The sequence below is a fragment of the Pezoporus flaviventris genome, unplaced genomic scaffold (genome assembly GCF_033815535.1).
Source record: "Pezoporus flaviventris isolate CSIRO_AGI_PZ_B2104156 unplaced genomic scaffold, CSIRO_AGI_Pfla_v1 ptg000005l, whole genome shotgun sequence".
Classification (NCBI taxonomy): domain Eukaryota; kingdom Metazoa; phylum Chordata; class Aves; order Psittaciformes; family Psittacidae; genus Pezoporus; species Pezoporus flaviventris.
The window spans coordinates 14,267,402-14,286,148 of record NW_026892553.1 but is presented as its reverse complement, the minus strand read 5'-3'; the positions used below and the strand labels follow the sequence as shown (position 1 = coordinate 14,286,148).

At 49.2% G+C, this 18,747-nt stretch overlaps 1 protein-coding gene and 1 long non-coding RNA gene across 8 annotated transcripts; both read left to right on the top strand.

Moving 5' to 3' along the window:
• The first annotated feature begins 250 nt into the window (after positions 1-250).
• On the top strand, positions 251-8,220 carry LOC133265511 (uncharacterized). Its single transcript, XR_009741985.1, has 2 exons — positions 251-2,333; positions 7,904-8,220. It is a non-coding gene; the product is annotated as an uncharacterized LOC133265511 (long non-coding RNA).
• A 965-nt stretch (positions 8,221-9,185) lies between these two features.
• RAB39B (RAB39B, member RAS oncogene family) lies at positions 9,186-17,676 on the top strand. Of its 7 annotated transcripts, XR_009741979.1 has the most exons (5): positions 9,186-9,491; positions 14,095-14,315; positions 16,591-16,853; positions 16,971-17,136; positions 17,341-17,676. XR_009741979.1 is itself a non-coding variant. In XM_061446124.1 (4 exons), exons 1-4 carry the CDS (start codon positions 9,277-9,279, stop codon positions 17,064-17,066), a joined length of 795 nt encoding a protein of 264 aa, XP_061302108.1. In that variant the 5' UTR covers positions 9,187-9,276; the 3' UTR covers positions 17,067-17,676. The 7 variants fall into 7 exon arrangements, 3 of the variants coding, with proteins under 3 accessions (XP_061302108.1, XP_061302110.1, XP_061302109.1); XM_061446124.1 differs by having other exon boundaries at positions 9,187-9,491; positions 16,971-17,676; XR_009741982.1 differs by lacking the exon at positions 16,591-16,853 and having other exon boundaries at positions 9,188-9,491.
• The last annotated feature ends 1,071 nt before the right edge of the window (positions 17,677-18,747 follow it).

Here is an 18,747-nt window from a genome sequence, read left to right as displayed (position 1 = left end):
ATGAATGGAAAAATGTACATTTAAAATAACAGACTTTTTCCTGATGACGTTTGGGAGATAATCAGCAGCTTTCATGGCACTAAATAAGGAAAGAAGATGGATTTGCAATGGGAGAAAGGTAATACTTGGAAATGTTGTACCAGTTGTACTGAAATCACTAAGAGAGTGTCTGTAGAGCAGCAGAATAATGACTGTCTGTTGAAGGACTTGATATATTTGTATAGCATGTCAGCCCAGAGATACTTTGCATGGGCTCCAGCCTGACATGTTTTGTTCACCACCGTTTGGTCATTTTTTACCCTTGTGTGATAAAATAACAATATTGTGCCTAGGATTAGAGTTTTTAGGTTACTATCATCACCTGTTTAGGTGCTGAACATGTGAATATTGATGCACACATGTAAGTGACAGGCTACAAGGAGCCCCTCTCTTCGGAGCTGTGGTTTGTTGCAGTGAGGTTATCCCCAGGACTGCTGCTCTCACCCTGAGTGCTTCCCTATCCTGTATGGTTCTGCTGGGGGGATTTCTGCTGTTGCTGTGAAATCAGTTGTCTTTGGCTCGAGTAGGTCCAGGTCTCTTCCTGGAGGGTTCAGCTGACTCCTTTCCATCACAGAAATGGATTCATCCTGCCACCTCCTTTTCTCCTCACCTGCAGTATTAGCATATGTGGTTGTGACAATGCCAAAACTGCTGTTTGTGTTAATGGAGCTAGAAATGATTTTGTTGGTGTTTTAGAAAATTGACATCTTTTTCTATGGGGTGCCAATAAGGGGGTCAGTGAACCAGTTTCATCCCAGCGCAGTTGCTTTTATGAACTTGGCCCAGGACTTTGCGAGCAGATTATTTTTGCGTTCAGATTCCATTGAGGATTTTTGGTTAATCTTTGGGTGGCTTGTTTATTTAAATTAAGCCCTAATTAAGTTAAGAAGCTTTTTTTGCCATTTAATACTGTATCAGAGTAAAAGATTACACTGCCGAACCACACGTGCCTTTGTAACACAGCTGTATCTGAGGTAGTAAAATGTGCTATGCTGTTTCTGTTTCATTTACTGCACAGAAAGCACTTTATCAGAAAGAGGCACTTTTATTGTCAGTGTCATATGGAGGAATGGAAGAACTTGAGAGAATAAGGTTAACTGCCTGTTTCTATGTAGCTTATGATGTTGACATTTATTTTCTGTGAATGGCACATGTAACAGACTCTGGCCTGTAGGCATATATAGATGATAACATGAGTTGGGTAGTAACTGGTAAAGAAAAAAGAAAACAGATGGCAAGTTCTCTGACTGTATTTGCTAGTTCATCGTGGAATGGGTTAAGGAAATACTCCATGCGTATAGTAAATGTGGTTTGTGTCTCTCATTTTCCTGAATACAAGCATGCAATTGGCAGTGACACAGTGGGAGCTGACTGTGGTCACTGAGCTCTGGCTGAGTACAGCAGTGACCTCAGGGACTGAGCAATGTGAAATGCCATATTACAGGCTGGGACCCTCAGGCACTAGCCTCTTAATATAAAATGCAAAGATATCAGTATCTACAATAGAGGTGGGTAACTGCTTCCCCTGAGTGTCTTGCACTGGAGAGTCAATGTGCTTCCTTTGAGTTTATTGCCTTATTTATATAATGTTTTCTTGGGAATCTTCTAAGCAAAAAAAGGGAGAAAGCAAGAGTATTTCTACCCCATCAGTCAAATATAATGTGGCTGATGTCCATTCAAAACTGTTTATATTGCAGGTATCAAGCTTTTGAAAATAGTTTACTAGCTAACTAAAGAAGATAAAGAATCCTGAATCTTGAACAACTTCCAGTGAATGAGTGTCTTGAAGGGGTTGGAAAAGAACTGTTTGAATTAATTATCTATTACTAAATATTTACTCACATTTATCCTTCACCAAGACAGGAATAAAACTGAAGTACTATAAAGATTCAGGGAGCATATCACACTGGCTAAATAAACACATATAGTAACATCATCTGTTGAAGTAAGAAATGCCATGTTTTTGCAGGCTTGTTAAGTCAAAAAAATGTATTGAATAGACTGGTGTATCAAAAACTCAATGAATAAACACACTTCAGTACCTAACAAGTAAGAGGGAACATATTCAGCACCAGGTTAGACTGCTTGTTTTAGTTGGCTGTTTGTACTTTAATATCTGTCGTGGCTTAATCCATTTTCTTTCCCACCTGGTTACTTCCCACCCCTCAGGTGTCCTGGTTGTCTGCTGTTAGAACGGATGCCTGGGAGGCGACATCCCTCTGAGCACTGCCACAAAGGTTGTTGGAGGACACTGGGAAGCTCAAACAAAGGCATGTTTGCAAAGAGGCTGTAAGGTATGTGTTGGCCGAGCCATGCTGCTCTCAGCATCACTGCTGTACAAGGTCCTACTGACCTGTGGAAGGCTCTTGAAACACAAGCCCCTTCCCACGGGGTTGGGCAGGAACAACCACTTTTTTCCAGGAGAAAAAGCACTTTTTGGGAGACTCCTCTGCTACAAGGAGCATCTCTCCCAGTGAAGGTCAAGGTGAAGGTTGTGGGGCCACAGGAGGATGCTTGAGGTGTTTTTGGTACTGCAGTAACACCTCCTGGCCTGTTGTGAGCAGGAAATGGTTGATTTGTAGCAATGAGGCTTGAGTTAAGACTGGCCAACTCTGGGGTGACTGTTCCCACTTTTGGGGTGTTTGCCAGCTTTTCCTACCCTTCTGAGCACGTTGCTTGGAAGGTGCTTGGTCAGCTCACAGCAGTGCAGAAACTGAGCATTAGCCTTCAGGAGGCCCAGGGAGAAATGGCTGTTAATGGATTGTATGAGATTTCTTCTGAGAGAGGGATGGGCATGGTGGAGGGCTGGAAATGTCTCCTCCGGGGGCCTCACAGGAGTTCAGCAGCCCTAGACCAAGCTCCTTTTGGTTTTGCGTTAATTTCCCACTTACTCAGCTGATGCCTCCTGTCAGATAATCTGAGTGAAGTTGGGTGACGATGTCAGCAGGCAGCAGCAGCATTCTGGGAGGAGTGGAGAAACAAAGGAGCAGGATCTGAGCTGTCAGGTTTTCTGGTCACACCGGGTTCGTGCTGGAGGGCTCCACTTAGCATTCATGCTAGAGACGGGCTGGTGTGGTACCATCATTTCCCTCCAAGCAACCTGAAATCAGTGCTCACTTTAAGCAGGCAGATATCTGATTTTTTAATATGCTTTAAAATCATACTATGGCTGGACATGTCCTGGGCTGTGGCAATCCAGCCTGTGTTGTACACTCAAACTAGCTCTGCTTTAATAGATCCTTTTAGGAGGAAAGGAAGGAGCCTGGAATATGGAGGCATTTCTGCTGGTCAGTTTTCCTGGTTTTTTTACCAGGAGTGCAGTCAGTGTTTAGTGATTTACTTTACAAAATGGAAAATACACAACACCACAGAGCCACAGTGCAACCCCCTGCAGCACCTTGAAGACCCCTACAGTTAATCCTCAACAGGCATTAGAGCTTCTGTTAAAAAGGCTTGTGTTTAGTGGTGTTGATCAGAGCAAATTCCAAGTATATTTTGCCTTTTCTCACTCTACAGAGTGCTGCTGCTAAACTTGAGACTCTACCAGCAGGAACAGAAATCGGATTTCATGCATCTAACAAGCCATAATGCCATCCTGCTAGTCATTAACAATCCAAAGTAGCTCTTGAGCTGTAAGCAAGCAGTCTGAGCTCTGGACTCAGAGGGGAAGCTAGGGAGCTCTTCTCTGCAATGTAAGTAGCTCAGACACCCACTCTGTGGCAAGAAAAATCACAGTAACCTCTCCTGCTCTCCTTCTCTCCCACTCACCATTACTAATTTATCCTGATTGTAATGGCTTCTATTTGCTCTAAGCAGATCCTGTTCACTTCCTGAGAAGACTTGAACAGCTACAAGGACATAATATTCCCAGTGGAGGAGCTGTTCTTGGATTCAGGCAGATTCAGGCAGATATAATGATCTCTTGATGGGAGCCCCCCTTTTTCAATCACCCAACCCATGACCATTTTAATGTGATTGTAATCTGAAATAACACACGGGGAGCTGCATCTGGAGTAAGCCACCCCATAGTAATGACCTGATGTTTAATTTATTGTCACAGGGAAACATTTTGCAAATGATTCATGTCTCTTCAAAAACCCAGCTGATGTGCCTGTGCAGGCTCTTGGGGCTGGAGGCTATGTCATGGGAGTGCTGTGTGGCACCAGAGGGTGGCTCTGCCAATGCAGGGATGCAGGGACAAGCTCATCCCCTGTGCACATCCACCCATGTGGATCACACTATAAGAGAGTTAAATATTCCCTGTCCATTCAGGTTGCAAAGCAAATGCTAACAGTGTCCTGGAGCACTGTCATTGACTCAAGAGGCTTTGCTGGTTATTTCTGAAGTTTCCCTGCCTTGGTGTCTCTCCCACATTCTCCCATTGGCACAGATCCTGGCTGGCTTTGCAGCTGCATCTCTGTTAAGCTCCTTGGGAGGAGGCAGAGCCTCTGAGGGGATAGAGCAATTCAAGCTTTCTGGGACAGCTGCTCTGTGCTAGGCCCTTTGTTCTTCTACAGCTGAGGGAAAAAGCAGTAGTAGTGGAGGACAGTTCATCCCGTCAAGCTGAGTGGGAGAAATAACTCTTAAAATGTTCTTGCCTCTTTCTGTTGGCTATGACAGGTAATGTATTAATGGGGGACCAGTAATGGGACAGCCAGCATCACTCAGCCATGACTATATTTATCAAGCTTATGCCTGCTCTACTGCTGTTGATTTAATCCCAGTGGTACCCCTGCAGGATGTCACTCCTGGAACCTCAACCACCATGCTTGGTGTGCAGTACTCCATTATGCACTAGAAGCATTTTGCTGACAGGTTGGTGTTTGGTGAGGGAGGTCAGACAAGTTTCCCGGGGACAGAGGCTGCCAGTCTGCCACAGAAGTCCACCACTACAAAAGACACTTTAGCCCAGCCAAAAGCTAAGGTGGGACAGAAGCTTCACCATGTGCCTTCTGGCATTCAGCCCTGCCTGTGCTTCCCTCCTGCTACTGCTGTTGGAGGCTGTACGGCTGTCACCCCATCACAGAGTCCTGAATTATGCTTCCAATGCCTGCTGTCAGCTGGGCTGTCAGTTCCTGAGTACCATGCAGTGCCTTGGCTTTACGCTTGTCTGCACCACCCTGACTAACTGTGGGCATCATATAAACAATAAACACTAATTCACCCAATACCTTCCCTCTGTCCTGGGCACACATCAGCTAGTCCTAGGTGTAATCACGTCTCTGTCAACAGTGTGACATGGAGACAGACGATTACATCTCCTGGACAGGCCTAATTTAACGGGTATTTTATCAAAACTAGCTAATAAATTGTTTGCTGTGTGTGGTTAGCCAACCTGTTCTCAGCATGCCCATCACCCTCGTGTGGGGCCTGTAACCATTTTCAGTGCGTAGCTGGTCTTTGGCCTAGCTGGTAGCATACACTGGCAGGGCTCGGCTTGGATGCAGTTCATCTCTGCAGTGATGAGCAGCTCCATTGCGAGTGGGGCTGGAATACAAAACCTGTGAGGGCTGGGGATGTCAGCCCATGGGTTGGGGTGCTCTGGTTCACCCGTGTGCTGCCGTCGCTGCACCTTCCCAGGTTTGGGAGCAGGCTCGGGCTGCCTCAGGCAGCTCCTGTGCAGCCAGCCCCGCAGCCAGGGATTGTGTCAGATTGATTGTTTTTTGTATCCTTGGAAACTGAAAGGGCATTAAAATTGCATGGGGCAGTGCTGATGTGCTCTCCTCCTCATAGTGTTGCCACTGGCTTGGAGATGGCTTTGGCCTCCAGCTGCCGGTTATCGGACTGGTTCTAAAAACTAAACTCCAACTCAGCTATTGTGAGGGAAGTACCCTGTGAAATGCAGTGCTGTTGTCCAGGGGATGTCTCAGTTACAGCCATCCCTGACCATGGCTCAGTACTTTGTCTGCTTGTGGCCTAGCCACAGTGAGCATTGGCATCATGGCAGAGAGCTTCTGCCCAAGAAGACCTATCTGCCTTGGAACCCTCCTGCCCCAGCCACAGGGAACCTGAGGCTGGCACTGGGCTCTTAGCATGAAGTTGCATGGTTGTGGTCACTGTTATTTAGAGCACACATGGCACTCGTCACCCACTAGTGTGAAGTGGGTTGGAACTGGCCTCACACAAGCCCCTTCTGAGTATCTGCTTAGGGCTTCATCACCTGACACTTAAAAGAAGTTAATGTAATTGCTCTGGGAGAGAGACTACAGGCAGAGCAGGGTAGCAAGGGAGTGGTTTTCCAGCCCTCATGCCCTTTTGTCCCAGCTTCCTTGCATTAAAGTAGATGTACTAAATTAGAAGTACCCATTCCAGTGGCTGACGTGTGGATGTTTTTCACCTTGTGCAGGAGCTGCACTCAGGTGTGCATAGGTGGCCCTTGGGAAGGGCTTTACCCCTTGTTTGTCTATACACAGTGCAGGGTGCGGGAGCTCCCTTTGACCTCTTGTGACAGCACCAGCAGCTGGGTTCGACTCCCATGGGTACTGCTGTAGATGCCAGAGCTTGGCCCCTGTGTGTCAGCGTGGGTTCAGCCATGCCCAAGCCTGTGCTGACATGGTTTTCAGGCAGCAATCCTGCAGCACTAGCAGCTGTGAGGAGAAAGCAGCTCCTCTGGAATCATGCATGGGTAGGAGCAGTGACAGGCTGCCTCCAGTCCGGGGGCTGCTGCAAGTGCACCCATGCTCCTACTGCTTCTCACCAGCACCTCCCATCCTGTCCCCAACCAACAAACCTGCCTTACATCAAATCTAGGTTAACTCTCTGTATCTCTCTTTCAGACACCAGATTTTCCATTTTCTACAATGGTACCAGAACAAGGGCTCTCCCAGGATCTCATTTTCTCCAACCTTCTCAGTTGCTGTTAATTAATAACGTGGCTGCCTGGTCATGCAGCGTGTGTTCATCTGTATGCATGAAAGTAACATCAGCATCATGGGATCCTGCGAGTTTACTTGCTGGGGGAAACAGGTCCCTCATGGTATGGGAATTCCTCTGGCTAAGACAGCGTTTGCTGGGTACCAGTGCACCCCTTGGTGCTCTCCCTGGCTCCTCACAGCCCTGCAAGTCAGGGAGCTTCAGGTGTTTCCTGGCATAGCTCACACCACTGCCATGGAATGTCCACTGGCACCTCTGCCTTCAGACACCTGCTGGAGATGCCACTGACAGTTGACCTGCAAATCGACCATCAGTGGCATCTGGTGGTGGAAGAGTGGGAATATGTGTGCATGTGTGTGGGGAGGGGAGAACAACAGTTAAGAGAAACCACAGTTTGTTGTGGGCTTGACTAATGGGCATTGAGCACCAAGAAATCATACGGTAAAGTGCAACAGATCCCCACAAAGCACCGCTGGCAATGATTCACTGGTTAATGTACTGCTAACTGGGATTTATAGGTTTAATATTTCTCTGTTGCACCTTTTCTGTTGTTGTGCAAACTGCTTCATTGGTTTTCTTTCCTGTCCTGAGGTACATTAGAAGAGCATCTTTTTGGGTTGTTATTTCTTAATATACATATTTCAAAGGGTATTGAAACAATTGCTTGCCATTTATTCCTCAGGACTTGAAATGGTCTCTTTAATGTTCTAGTCCAATTTACAAGCTGGCTAACTATCTCATACCTATAATAATGTCTTTTTTTGAGGATCTAATGAATATAATAGCCACTGTGATTTTGTTTATTTCAATAGTGGTCATGCAGGATGAGCTATTAATGAAACTATCTTTAACTAAAAAAAGAAAGCACACCAATGCTTTCATAAATTTATAAAAAAGAAGTGTCAATAATCCTTTTTTTTTTAATGTTTGACTTAATATAGACATTTTAGTAGCTGTTTTTAATAATATACATGCTCATCTTCCCTTCCAGAGACCAAAACTGCGCTGTCAAGTGCTGAAGCAGCAGGCGCTTGAGCTCAGCTGTATCCCACAGAGCCACACTACCTGTTTGGGATAGACTCATCAGAACTGGGACTTACAATCCAAGGCATCTGTGTATACACTGTGCAAGGTATGCTGTTGCTGGGGTTCCTGAACGCTGTGCTTCACCCTGTGGAGCCAGGAACCGGCTCAAGCAGAGCGGGGGAAAATGGGTTTGTTAGGATTTGTGGTATTTAAATTGCTGTGTAGTTAATGTCTGTAACTATTCATTTTTGAGACAATATACCTCACATAGATACATACATACACACATACACTGTTTATACATGCACGTGGCTCTGCTGGGTTTCATGAGTCTGCTAGTACGGTATCTTACCGGTACCCTTGTCCCCTTCAGACAAGGCTTCAATGATACAGGTGACCGGTGCCCTGGGGGGCAGTGCTGAAACTCCCAGACAGTGCCAGGAGCACTTGGGGCTCTGCGTTAGCTTTCAATGGGAACGAAGCTCCCGATGCAAAGGCGTGGAGCTCAGAAACGAGACTCGGCTCTAACGCACAGGGAGGTGCTGCACACCCCGCTAGAACCGCTCACCCAAGGACGGTTAGTGCTGGCCTGTGCTCCTTAGCTTCGGGGTCCGCCTGGCGCCCTGCTCCCCCCCGCCTTGGCACGGCTCCCCGCCGCCCGGGGCTACCCCGCACGGTCCCGCCCCGCCCCGCCCCCGCCCGGCTCCCGCAGCGGCCGCGTTTCGGGGGTGGCGGCTCCTCCCGGCAGTGCGGTAGAGCGCGGCCGCCATTGCACCACGGCGCGCCCCGCACTCGGCCGCGCCTCCGTCCCGACACCCGGTACCGGCTCCAGCACCGACACCAGCACCGGCGGGGGGCGGGAGCGCTGCAGCCGCACGGAACGCCCGCCGCGGCGCTGCGGGGAGGGCGGGCTCCGCGGGAGCGCGGGAGCGGACCCCAGCGCCGCGGTTTTGCAGGGCTGAGGCGGCGGCCGGAGCCCGCCGCGCCCCGCGGCACCTCAGTGCGGCTCGGCGGGATGCGCCGGCGGTGACGGGGCCAGCGGGGGGTGCCTGGCAGGGGCCTGCGCCGGCCGCCATGGGGCCCGCCTGAGCGGTGCGGCTGTGGCGTGGAGAGCGGGGCCGCCCGTCCGAGCTCCGGCGGAGCGGTCCCGGTCCAGATTCAGGCCCGGTCCGCCGCCTGCCTCCGGTGCCCCGCGGTCCCGGCCTAGCGGCGCGTCGCCGCCGGCCGGCGCGCCCCCTGCGGGCGAACGCAGCGGCGGCTGCCCCCGGGCCCGCGGGCCGGGCATGGGCGGTGCGGCGGCGGCGGCGGCGGGCGGGCGCTGAGGCGGGCGGCGGCAGCATGGAGGCCATCTGGCTGTACCAGTTCCGCCTGATCGTCATCGGCGACTCCACCGTGGGCAAGTCCTGCCTCATCCGCCGCTTCACCGAGGGGCGCTTCGCCCAGATCTCGGACCCCACGGTGGGCGTGGATTTCTTCTCGAGGCTGGTGGAGATCGAGCCGGGCAAGCGGATCAAGCTGCAGATCTGGGACACGGCCGGGCAGGAGCGGTTCCGGTGAGACCGGCGGCGGGGGCAGCGTGCGGGGATGCGGGCTGGGGCCGGCTCCCGCGGGGCCGCACCGCCGGAGGAGGCGTTTGGCGCTGGGACAAAGCTGGTTCAAACGCGCCTGTCGCTGCCCCTCAGCTTTTATCCTTTTCCCTTCGATTTGTTTTCGGTTTGGTAGCTCTGCCCCCAGATCGCCCTGAAGCGTTTGTGCCCCTGGACTTGTGTCACCGCACATGGCCGCGGCCCCGGTGTGCAGGATGTGCTGGCTGTGCAGGATGTAAGGGGGGGTGTAGGGTGCAAGTGTAGACGAGCGATGCCGCTGGCGAGGGGGACGGAACCCGGAGGAAAGGCTGGGGTTTGGGCTGGGGACGTCTGTGGGATGTTTTGGGGATGTTTACCAGCCCTGCGCGGCAGCCGTGAGCGAGGAGTTGTGCATCAGAGGATGCAGCTCGGCAGGGAAAGCGCCTGCTCCCTGTTGGTGCAGGAGCAGTAACCAGGATGTTTCACAGCTGAACGCGCTTAGGCTCGCTAAACGCAATCGGATGTGTGGTTTGATCCTCTGCAGCGACAGCAGAGCTTAGCTGTGTAGGACAGAGAAAGGCCGGGACAAACCCTTAGTTGTGGCTGTGCAGAGGTGACGGGTGCTTTCTGGAGAGTGCAGCGCTGAGCGCTGCGTGGGCACAGACCTCTGAGAGGTTAAGTGATAGTAACGAAGACTTGAGAGGAAATAAAGGTGGCAAATGGGGCCATGCCAAGAGTTCCATGCGGAGCTGTGTGGTAAAAGCAGCAGTGATGGTTGGAGCAGGCTTGACCCCAGCTAAACGGGGGGGGGGGGGGGGGCTGATGGTGTCATGGGACACACACTGCTCTGACAGTGCTGTTTGGAAGGGGTGTGATTGCACCTTCAGCTCCCTACCTCCCGTTTACTTATATTTTACGTGCATCTTTAGCCCTTATCTGCGCTTTCACCCTGCTCAGTCGGGGAACACTTTCCTTGCTGCACATCTCTGCGCAGCTTCACAGCTCTGCTTCTGTGCAGTAATGCCTGGCCTGAGGAATGCTGTGGTTTCATTCAATAGATGAAGCCTCCCCACCCTTCTCACCACCTTCCTTCATATCCGTGGTGCTGGCGCCTGGCCCAGGCTGTGCAGTAGTTGGTCCTTATCCTCTGACAGGTTTTCTGCTACCTTGCAGCCTTTTGGGGCGAGGAGCTGGTGCTCTGTTCTGCTGAGAGAGGAGGTGCTTTAGCTTGCAGTTGCATCAGCTTCCAGCTTTGGATCTCTGGCTGAGGCCCGTAGAAGGCATGCTTGGGTGCTGTCCCCTGCTCCTGTCTTTGCTGTGAAGAAGAAAAGGTGGTGGATAGCTCCAGTTTCCTTTCTTTTACACACTGGGGAGTTTGGGGCCCTGGAGGCTGCTTGCCCTATGTGCTGGTGGTTGACCCAGCCCAGCACTTGGGGTTGTAAGCATGATGAGCAAGCGACCTTCTGCGCAAGGGCAGGCTGCACTGCTGCCGTGGGCAGCAGCATGCACAGGCAGGAAGGGTGGAAGGGACAGGATGAGTGAGTGACATAAAAACCCCCACACCGTGCAGCTTTGAAATGCCCTTCCCAAAGCACAGGCTTAAATTCCCACTGTGAAAAGCTAGAGGGAAGTGAGCAAACCCTGGTGTCTTTATGGTGCACTTGGAAGTATGAAAAAAAACAGGCAAAAAGTCTGGTTTGTGTTTATCCCTTTCAGATCACCATTAGCCCTGGGACAAGTTGTGCCCCATAAAGGCAGCAAGAAGCTCTTGGGCTCTTAAAAGCCATTTTTCTTGGCAAAAAGAAAGATGTAGATGTTACTGAAGTCTCTCAGACTTGTGGGTGTAGGCAAGAAGCACGATGGTGCAGGTGCTCTCCGGAACCCTTAAACTTCTTTGTGAGAGCCCAGGGAACCTCTTAATCAGGAAATCTGTAGGAAGGAGCACCTCTCAGAGTTCTCAGACTTGAGCATTCGCACTCTGCTTTGCATAGTTTAACAGCTACTGCACAAGGAGGAAACCACTGTAGTTATCTTGAAGATACCTTTTCGGTGTTCTCTGGCCTGCAGCTGTGCTGCATTTCTGCTCTTCCTGACCCCCATTGTGAGCTCTTTCACTCTCCATAAATTAGAAGCAATTTCCGTGCAGTCAAGGCTTAAATTACAGTTAGGCATGTGCCATTCATTCTGTTTTGCCTGATCAGGCCCCAAAACGTGCTGCATGGCAATGCTGAGGTGGTGGCTTTGGGGATGTAGAGGAGCAGGGTCCCATTCTTCCTGGATCCATCAGGTTCTGCCCATCTCTGGTTGCTCACATACTGCAATTTCCTTGCCTGAAATGTGATGTTGTGTAAGGTCATCAAAAGCAAAAGCATGTGCAGCTCTCACTCCCTGAACTGTGTAACCCCCCTACAGCAGAGCTGTTGAAGGACTCAACCAGGCAAGGACCTGGGTTCAGGAATTCCCACCATGGTACAGAGCAGGGGAGACCTCCCAGATGGAGGCAATAGCTTTATGTTAAAACTTGGCCAAAATAGGTGCAAGTCCCTGTACTGCTCTGCATGAGCATGGCTGGAGGAGGCAAGGTAGCAGTCTTGGAAGGGAACTGGGGGGTGACATGCAGTCTGAAGGCGATGTAGTCTGCTTCCTGTGGGTTGATAGGAAAACAGTCTGTAGAGAAGGTTTTAAGGAAAGGCGCTGAGACCTTCACCTAGTTTTATGTCAAAGCAGCATTCAGCTGAGATCCTGCCATGTCTTTCAGAAGTACCTGAGGCATTGTTGGCGTTGGCAGGAGGAGCCAGGGCTGGTGGCAGGGAACACAAGGGAGAAGCAGAAATGCCTGTGACAGTGTGGGGGTGAATTCAAAGCTCCAATATCTGCTTGCAGCTGGCTAGATAGCAAAAGGCAGAACTAATTCCCTCAGTGCCAAATGTGCAGATCTACTGTTGTCCTTCAGCCAGATAATTGGGAGAGGAGAAATCATCCAAATGCAGCCAAGTGTCTTTTTCCCCTCCTCTTCTGGATTTCTTCAGTTTTTGGCTGTGGATTTTCACCCATCATTGCATGTCTGTTGATAAAGCAATCCTTGAAAACTCCAGGTCACCTGTTCTTGGGGCAGTTTTGCCAGGTACATGCCTTATAGGACCAAATAACCCCTAACAATAGTCTCACATATCCAGACAGGACTCATCCCAAGGTAAAAATGCAGCAGTGCTCATATTTCCCCAGCAAGGAAAGTTCAGGCACAAATGTGAGTTTATCTAGGGACTGAAATTGATCCTTGCTTTTGGATTTAGAATGAATCCATGACTTTGCAGAAACATTGCAGCTTTACAGCTTCTTGGTGTGTCCATGTGTAGTAGTGATGGAGCTATAGCTCTGCTCAGCCTCACAGCTCAGCTTCACTCCATGGCCCTGTGCTGGCTGATTCATTGTATCGTAGAACGGTTAGGGTTAGAAAGGACCTTAAGATCATCTAGTTCCAACCCCGCTGCCATAGGCAGGGACACCTCACACTATTCCAGTTGCTGCTTCTGGCTGTGCTGAAGCCTGTGCTTTCTCAGAAGAGTTACAGAAGAAGCTCTTCCCTGTGAGGGTGCTGAGGCGCTGGCACAGGGTGCCCAGAGAAGCTGTGGCTGCCCCATCCCTGGCAGTGTTCAAGGCCAGGTTGGACAGGGCTTGGAGCAACCTGCTCTAGTGGAAGGTGTCCCTGCCCATGGCAGGGGGTTGGAACTGGATGAGCTTTAAGGTCCCTTCCAATCCAAACCATTCTGCGATGATTCTGTGCACTCCATTTTTCAGCCTGTGGTCTCTGGATACAATTTAATGTCAGTATTTGGCAGAACAAGACCAGTGGTAATGTGCATTCTCCGAGGAAGCTTTGGTATCATTTTGCTGTTACTCAGGGGTCGGACTAGCTAATTTTGGTGCATTAGTTGTAGCATCATTTTGACTAGTAGCACAGTGGAGAAGGTGCAGGGGTTGGTGGATGTCTACCTGCCAAGGCCCTGGATGTACAGAGGCGAGCTGCAACCCATTGGGCTGCCTTCCAGATAATGTAGCCCTCTTCTTTCTCATGTCTGTCAGAGTTTTCAGATGTCAGTTTTATGTGTCTGTTTGGTTTCAGATGGACCCTTTAATTTGTAACAGTGCTTCTAAACTGATGGGTTAAACAGGGTATGCAGAGGACTTATATGGTGGGGTATGGACTCTTAGGACTAACAACAAAGGGCATATGATAGAAAACAGAGACTGAGCGTGGTATTGGGGATTTGGAACACAGCTGTGATGAATCAGCAGGGCAGTTACCCAAGGATGAAATCTTTAGGCCAAGATTTGAATGGCAGGCTCTACAGAGGACAAGCTAAAAGTGGTAAGACACTGAATGGCTCCTCTGCCCTGTATTCTGCAGTGCACACAGGGTGGTGGTAACACTGCTTTATTAAACAGAGACCAGCCCTTCAGAAGGGCTACAGAAAGAAAAAGCAATAATCAGAAGTCACATACAAACAAACAAAACCCCACCTGAACTCTCTCTGCCCTTCTTCCCAAGCAGCTGTAACTTATACTTTTGCTGTGGTTCATTTGTTTCCAGGTCCATCACCAGAGCTTACTACAGGAACTCAGTTGGTGGACTCCTCCTCTTTGATATTACAAACCGCAGGTCCTTCCAGAACGTCCACGAGTGGCTAGAGGAGACCAAGGTGCACGTCCAGCCATACCAGATCGTCTTTGTTTTGGTAGGTCACAAGTGTGACCTTGACACACAGCGGCAAGTCACCAGGCACGAGGCTGAGAAACTGGCTGCTGCATATGGTATGAAGTACATTGAGACCTCGGCTCGGGATGCCATTAACGTGGAGAAGGCCTTCACTGACCTGACTCGAGATATATACGAGCTTGTTAAAAGGGGGGACATTTCAATCCAGGAGGGATGGGAAGGGGTAAAGAGCGGGTTTGTCCCAAACGTAGTGCACTCTTCAGAAGAAGTGGTGAAATCAGATAGGCGATGCTTGTGCTGAGCTCTTCTAGTGAGGCAAGTGGTGATGAACTCTACTAACCAAATGTACTTTACTAAGTGAACTCGGTGTGAGAGAAGGGAGAGCAACACTCCCGTTGTGAACAGCCTCCCGCAGTGTTTTGGACACCAGAACAGACCCCAGAAAGACATGTTCTGTTCCAAATAACCTTTCAGAACTGGGGGCTACAAACCTACAGGAGAGTGAGTGAGGGTGCATGTAGCTGTTGTAAGGAGACAGGAAGCAGAAATGAGGGGCTGCACAAGACAGGAGAGAGTATGCAGAGAGCTGGATGGGCTGGCACGTGCCAGGGTACTGTACTTGTCCTCTTTTAAGTAAATCCATAGCTCCATGTTGGGTATCGAAGCCACAGTATTGGTACTTTAATAGTATGAGAAACAGGCAGACAGAGAGAAAGAAAGAGGACATCTTCCTTTGTGTCAGCTGTTTACTACAGGAAGGTGAAAAGGCAGCACAGATACTGTTTCCTCATAAGCCAGGCTCCACAGGAGAAGCTTACTGACATGGTGTGCACACTTCTGAATTTTCTTTCTTATGTTCTTGAACCTAGTTTGATAGCAAAGATTTAAAGAGGAAAACAGTAGTTATCTGACTGGTAATTAACATTTAAATTATTCCCCTCCCCAGTAGTGCTTTTCTTGCTGTGCTGAACTGGGACTCTAAGTAGCAATTCCTGCTCCAGTAGTAATTATTCAGTGCATTTTTACACATTTACTGCCTAGGTGAGTACCTTGAATGTACCCGAGTTCAGGGCTTTCCAATAGGATTAGGTGGTCAGGAGCACAGAGAGAACCACATCCTCATATGTTGTAGCTTAAGGGTGGGGTGTTGCAGCCAGGTGGGACACACCAACATTTCTCTCTTGCTAACAAACAGCAGTGTGCCGACTCTTTGGGTGTCTTACCAGCCAGGTCACAAGGAGGAATGGAAAAGGGGAAGACAGGGGAAACAAACATCAAAAAAAAAACTTGAAAAGCTTAACTCAGGTGCGTCAGCCATACTAAAAGGTGAGATTTGTTTTTAAAGAGGTTAACTAGCATAAAAGGCAACAGCTTCCATCAGTATTTTCTGCTGTTAAAGTGTCGTTTTCTTTCTTGGCATCTGTGGAAAACAAGAAACTAACGCTGGGAAGGAGGAGCACACCCCGGGAGTGTCTGAGCAGGTGGAAAGCCACAAGATGAGCTCGAGTAACATTTGTTTTCCTCCATGTTTTAATTTGACAAAAGAGGATCCATCTCAGGTTGGTTGTTATGGGGTGGCAGCCATGTTACAAAAGCTACGTGTAGGGAGATGTTTCCTGGGAATGCCATTCACCACTTAGAAGCTTTGCTTCTGCTAAGTTTTAACTTAAGCTTTTGAAGTGCAGCAGGGTAACTGTGCTCCCACAGCAAAGGAAGGAAGTTCAGCCTATTAAAAGCAAACAAACCTATAGTGACTTTTTTCCACTTGAGTTTGAAAGCGTTATACACCAATCTGCTAATGGGCAGGAGAGAGTGATTAGGTAAAACCACAGGAAGCATCTAGTGCTTGATTTTAGGCCTCTAAAAATAGGGAAGAATAAAATATTTACAGTTTTTTAAGCTACCTTGTCTGTAAAGGTGTGGGCTGCCTTGATCACTGTTGTGTTCAGCCTATTTCTCCCTTTGAACCCGGTCTCACAGTTTGCAGCACATGGGCAGGTCTGTATGAATTAAAACCCCTGTGGTTTCCATAGCAAAGCTGTACAAAACCCCCAAAACCCAACAACCAAACCACTGAACATGAGTAATGCTTTTATTCTCAGTGTTCTAGGAACAGTTTGAGTCCCTGGGCTCTGCAGGGGAGCAGCAGTGTGGCACCTACTGGGGGGGACACTGGTAGGAAGTCGGAGGGAGGGAGGGGTGGCACTGGACCAGCACCTTACAGTAAGCGTCTCGCTTCTAACCCCTGGTTGCTCTTGAATAGGCTACAAACACATCAGAAACCTTGTGCTAAAGGCAGATTCAGCTGTGGTCAAGTTGAGTGCCCTGAAGATTAAACCACAACAAGAAATCCCTGTACAAACTTTCTAGGTAAGCAAAGCTGGAGCCGATTGCTGCAGAGCATGCCACAGGAGCTTGGCTGCCCTGGCTCCCATGGGCTGATGCCAGCGGAGAGCACAAGGTTTGCTGGGATGGGTCTGTTAGTCCCGTTTTCACAATGGCAAGGGCAGACAAGTTCAAAAGGGGCAGTTTTTCTTTCTCAGAGTGGGAAGTCCACCAAGAAACCAATTTGGTGTTTCAGGGTCAGCGGTTGCATCCTGGGCCACCTCACTGAGGGTGCTGCACTAACAGCAGTGAGAAGCTGGATCAAACGGTTCTTTAGCAATAGTAAAACTCTGTAATTTGCTGTGCAGAAACCTGGCCATTATGAGAAAGATCACTTTTCATACAACCACTGTTTTGTTTAATAGGTTTTGGACATTCCCCTTTACTGCTCCCAGAGACAAATTCCAGAAAGCCCGCATCAGTCAGTGCATGCAGGCCTCCAGAGTAAGTCTTCAATTTAAAAACACAAGGATCATGATTCTAAAGAGGAACAGTGCAGAAGAAAATGTACGCAGTCTTAACTACTTAGAGGTAATAAATGGTTATATTAAATGATAGAGAAATCATTATCTACATCTTTTTTCTAATTCCTTGCATTTTCTAGACAGCTTATTCAAATATAGGAAATGTAGATTCATCTGTACAAAATTTGGAATGTTTTTTCTAAGATGAAGAGCTTATAGGATATGCTACGAATTCTTTTCTAACAACTGGTTTTAATGCTTTGACTTCTAGTGCAAGAGGGGCTTAGAGAAATCAGCAGGTGCCACCTTTCACAGGACAAAGGTCAGGAGCTCTTTTACTCTAGGACAAAAAGAGAAAAAATAAACCTAAGAGAAAGCTACTTTCTGTGGTCTGCACCACACATTAAAACCAATCTGCATGTTAGACTGCAACTGCTCAGACCCTCTGGAATAAAAGCGTACGATACACTTTCCGCTTTCTGTTATGCACTGTAACGAAATGTGAAAATACTGCTGTATTTAGCTGTCTGTATGTGATTGAAAACATGCTTGTATTTAGCAAAATGATTACTACGTGATAATGTGAAATTCAAAACTTGTAAAGAAACTTTGGTGGGGTTTTTTTTCCTCCCTCTCCTCTGTCCTTTACCTGTAAGCTGTCTACGTCCTGCACTTCTATAGTGCAGTAAGCTAACATGGACTGGCTCAACAATAAACAAGTACTCTTAGCAACAGCAGCCAGAAAGCCAACCCCAAACCAACCCCTTGCACTCTTCAGTAGCAGCCAAACCCAACCTCACCCCCTGGGCAGCAGCAGTGCCACCGCAGCTGCTGCACGCTGACCTGCTCTCCCTCAGAGTAACAAAGACTTGACAGCAAAGGGCAGAGCAATGCTGGGCAAGGGAAGAACGACTTCTTGTCTATGAGGTTTGGGGTTTTACTTACTTCATATCAAAGAAACACCCAAACCACTGTGGCCAGAGCCATCTCCTACCCCAATCCCAAGCCTGATACTTTCTGAATCAACTGAGCAGCCCCAGCCCCAGCGCTGTCACCATTAGGACACTGTCAGCTGCACACAGTATTTGCTCCTGCAGAAACACTTAACTCATCATCTCATTGTGCCCAGCACAGGCAGGCGCTGGCTGCCCGAGGACCAGCCAGCGGGAGCATGCTTTAGCCTGCTGGGAGCTCATTAATCCAAATATTGAAGAGAAAATTGCCGGAGAAAGCAGGACGTGTTTGCAGCTGCCCTTCCCGTCAGTGCTGATGCTCTTACACAGGGCAGCGCAGCAGCCCGTGGGCTGAGCAGCCCCATGCCCAGCCAAGCCTGGCAGCCCCACGTACCTGTTAGTCACAGAATGCATTTGATCCAGACGTTTCTCTGCCACAGCCGGAGCCACAGGGACAAACAGCATCTCCCTGCACGACAGGTATGGATGAGCCAAGCCCAGGTGCTCCCTGCAGCTGGTGGTAAGGATGTCCCTGGGTTCTGCCCATCCCTGCAGCTCTTGCTCTTTCACAGCCACAGAGCTGCGGGGTCACTAATTCAGATGTGCTGACTCACACTCCCCGTTTCATTTGAGCTGCTGTTCACCAGCTCCATGTCTCATCTCTGCTGCTTCAACTGCATTTTCACACACACGCACACACACACATATACCCCGATGAAGGGAGG

Coding starts and splice junctions, on each gene's coding strand:
- RAB39B (XM_061446124.1), top strand. CDS start 9,277: ATGGAGGCCATCTGGCTGTACCAGTTCCGCCTGATCGTCATCGGCGAC. Junction 9,492..14,094: donor GCCGGGCAGGAGCGGTTCCG/GTGAGACCGGCG, acceptor ATTTGTTTCCAG/GTCCATCACCAGAGCTTACT. Junction 16,854..16,970: donor AGGGTGCTGCACTAACAGCA/GTGAGAAGCTGG, acceptor TTTGTTTAATAG/GTTTTGGACATTCCCCTTTA.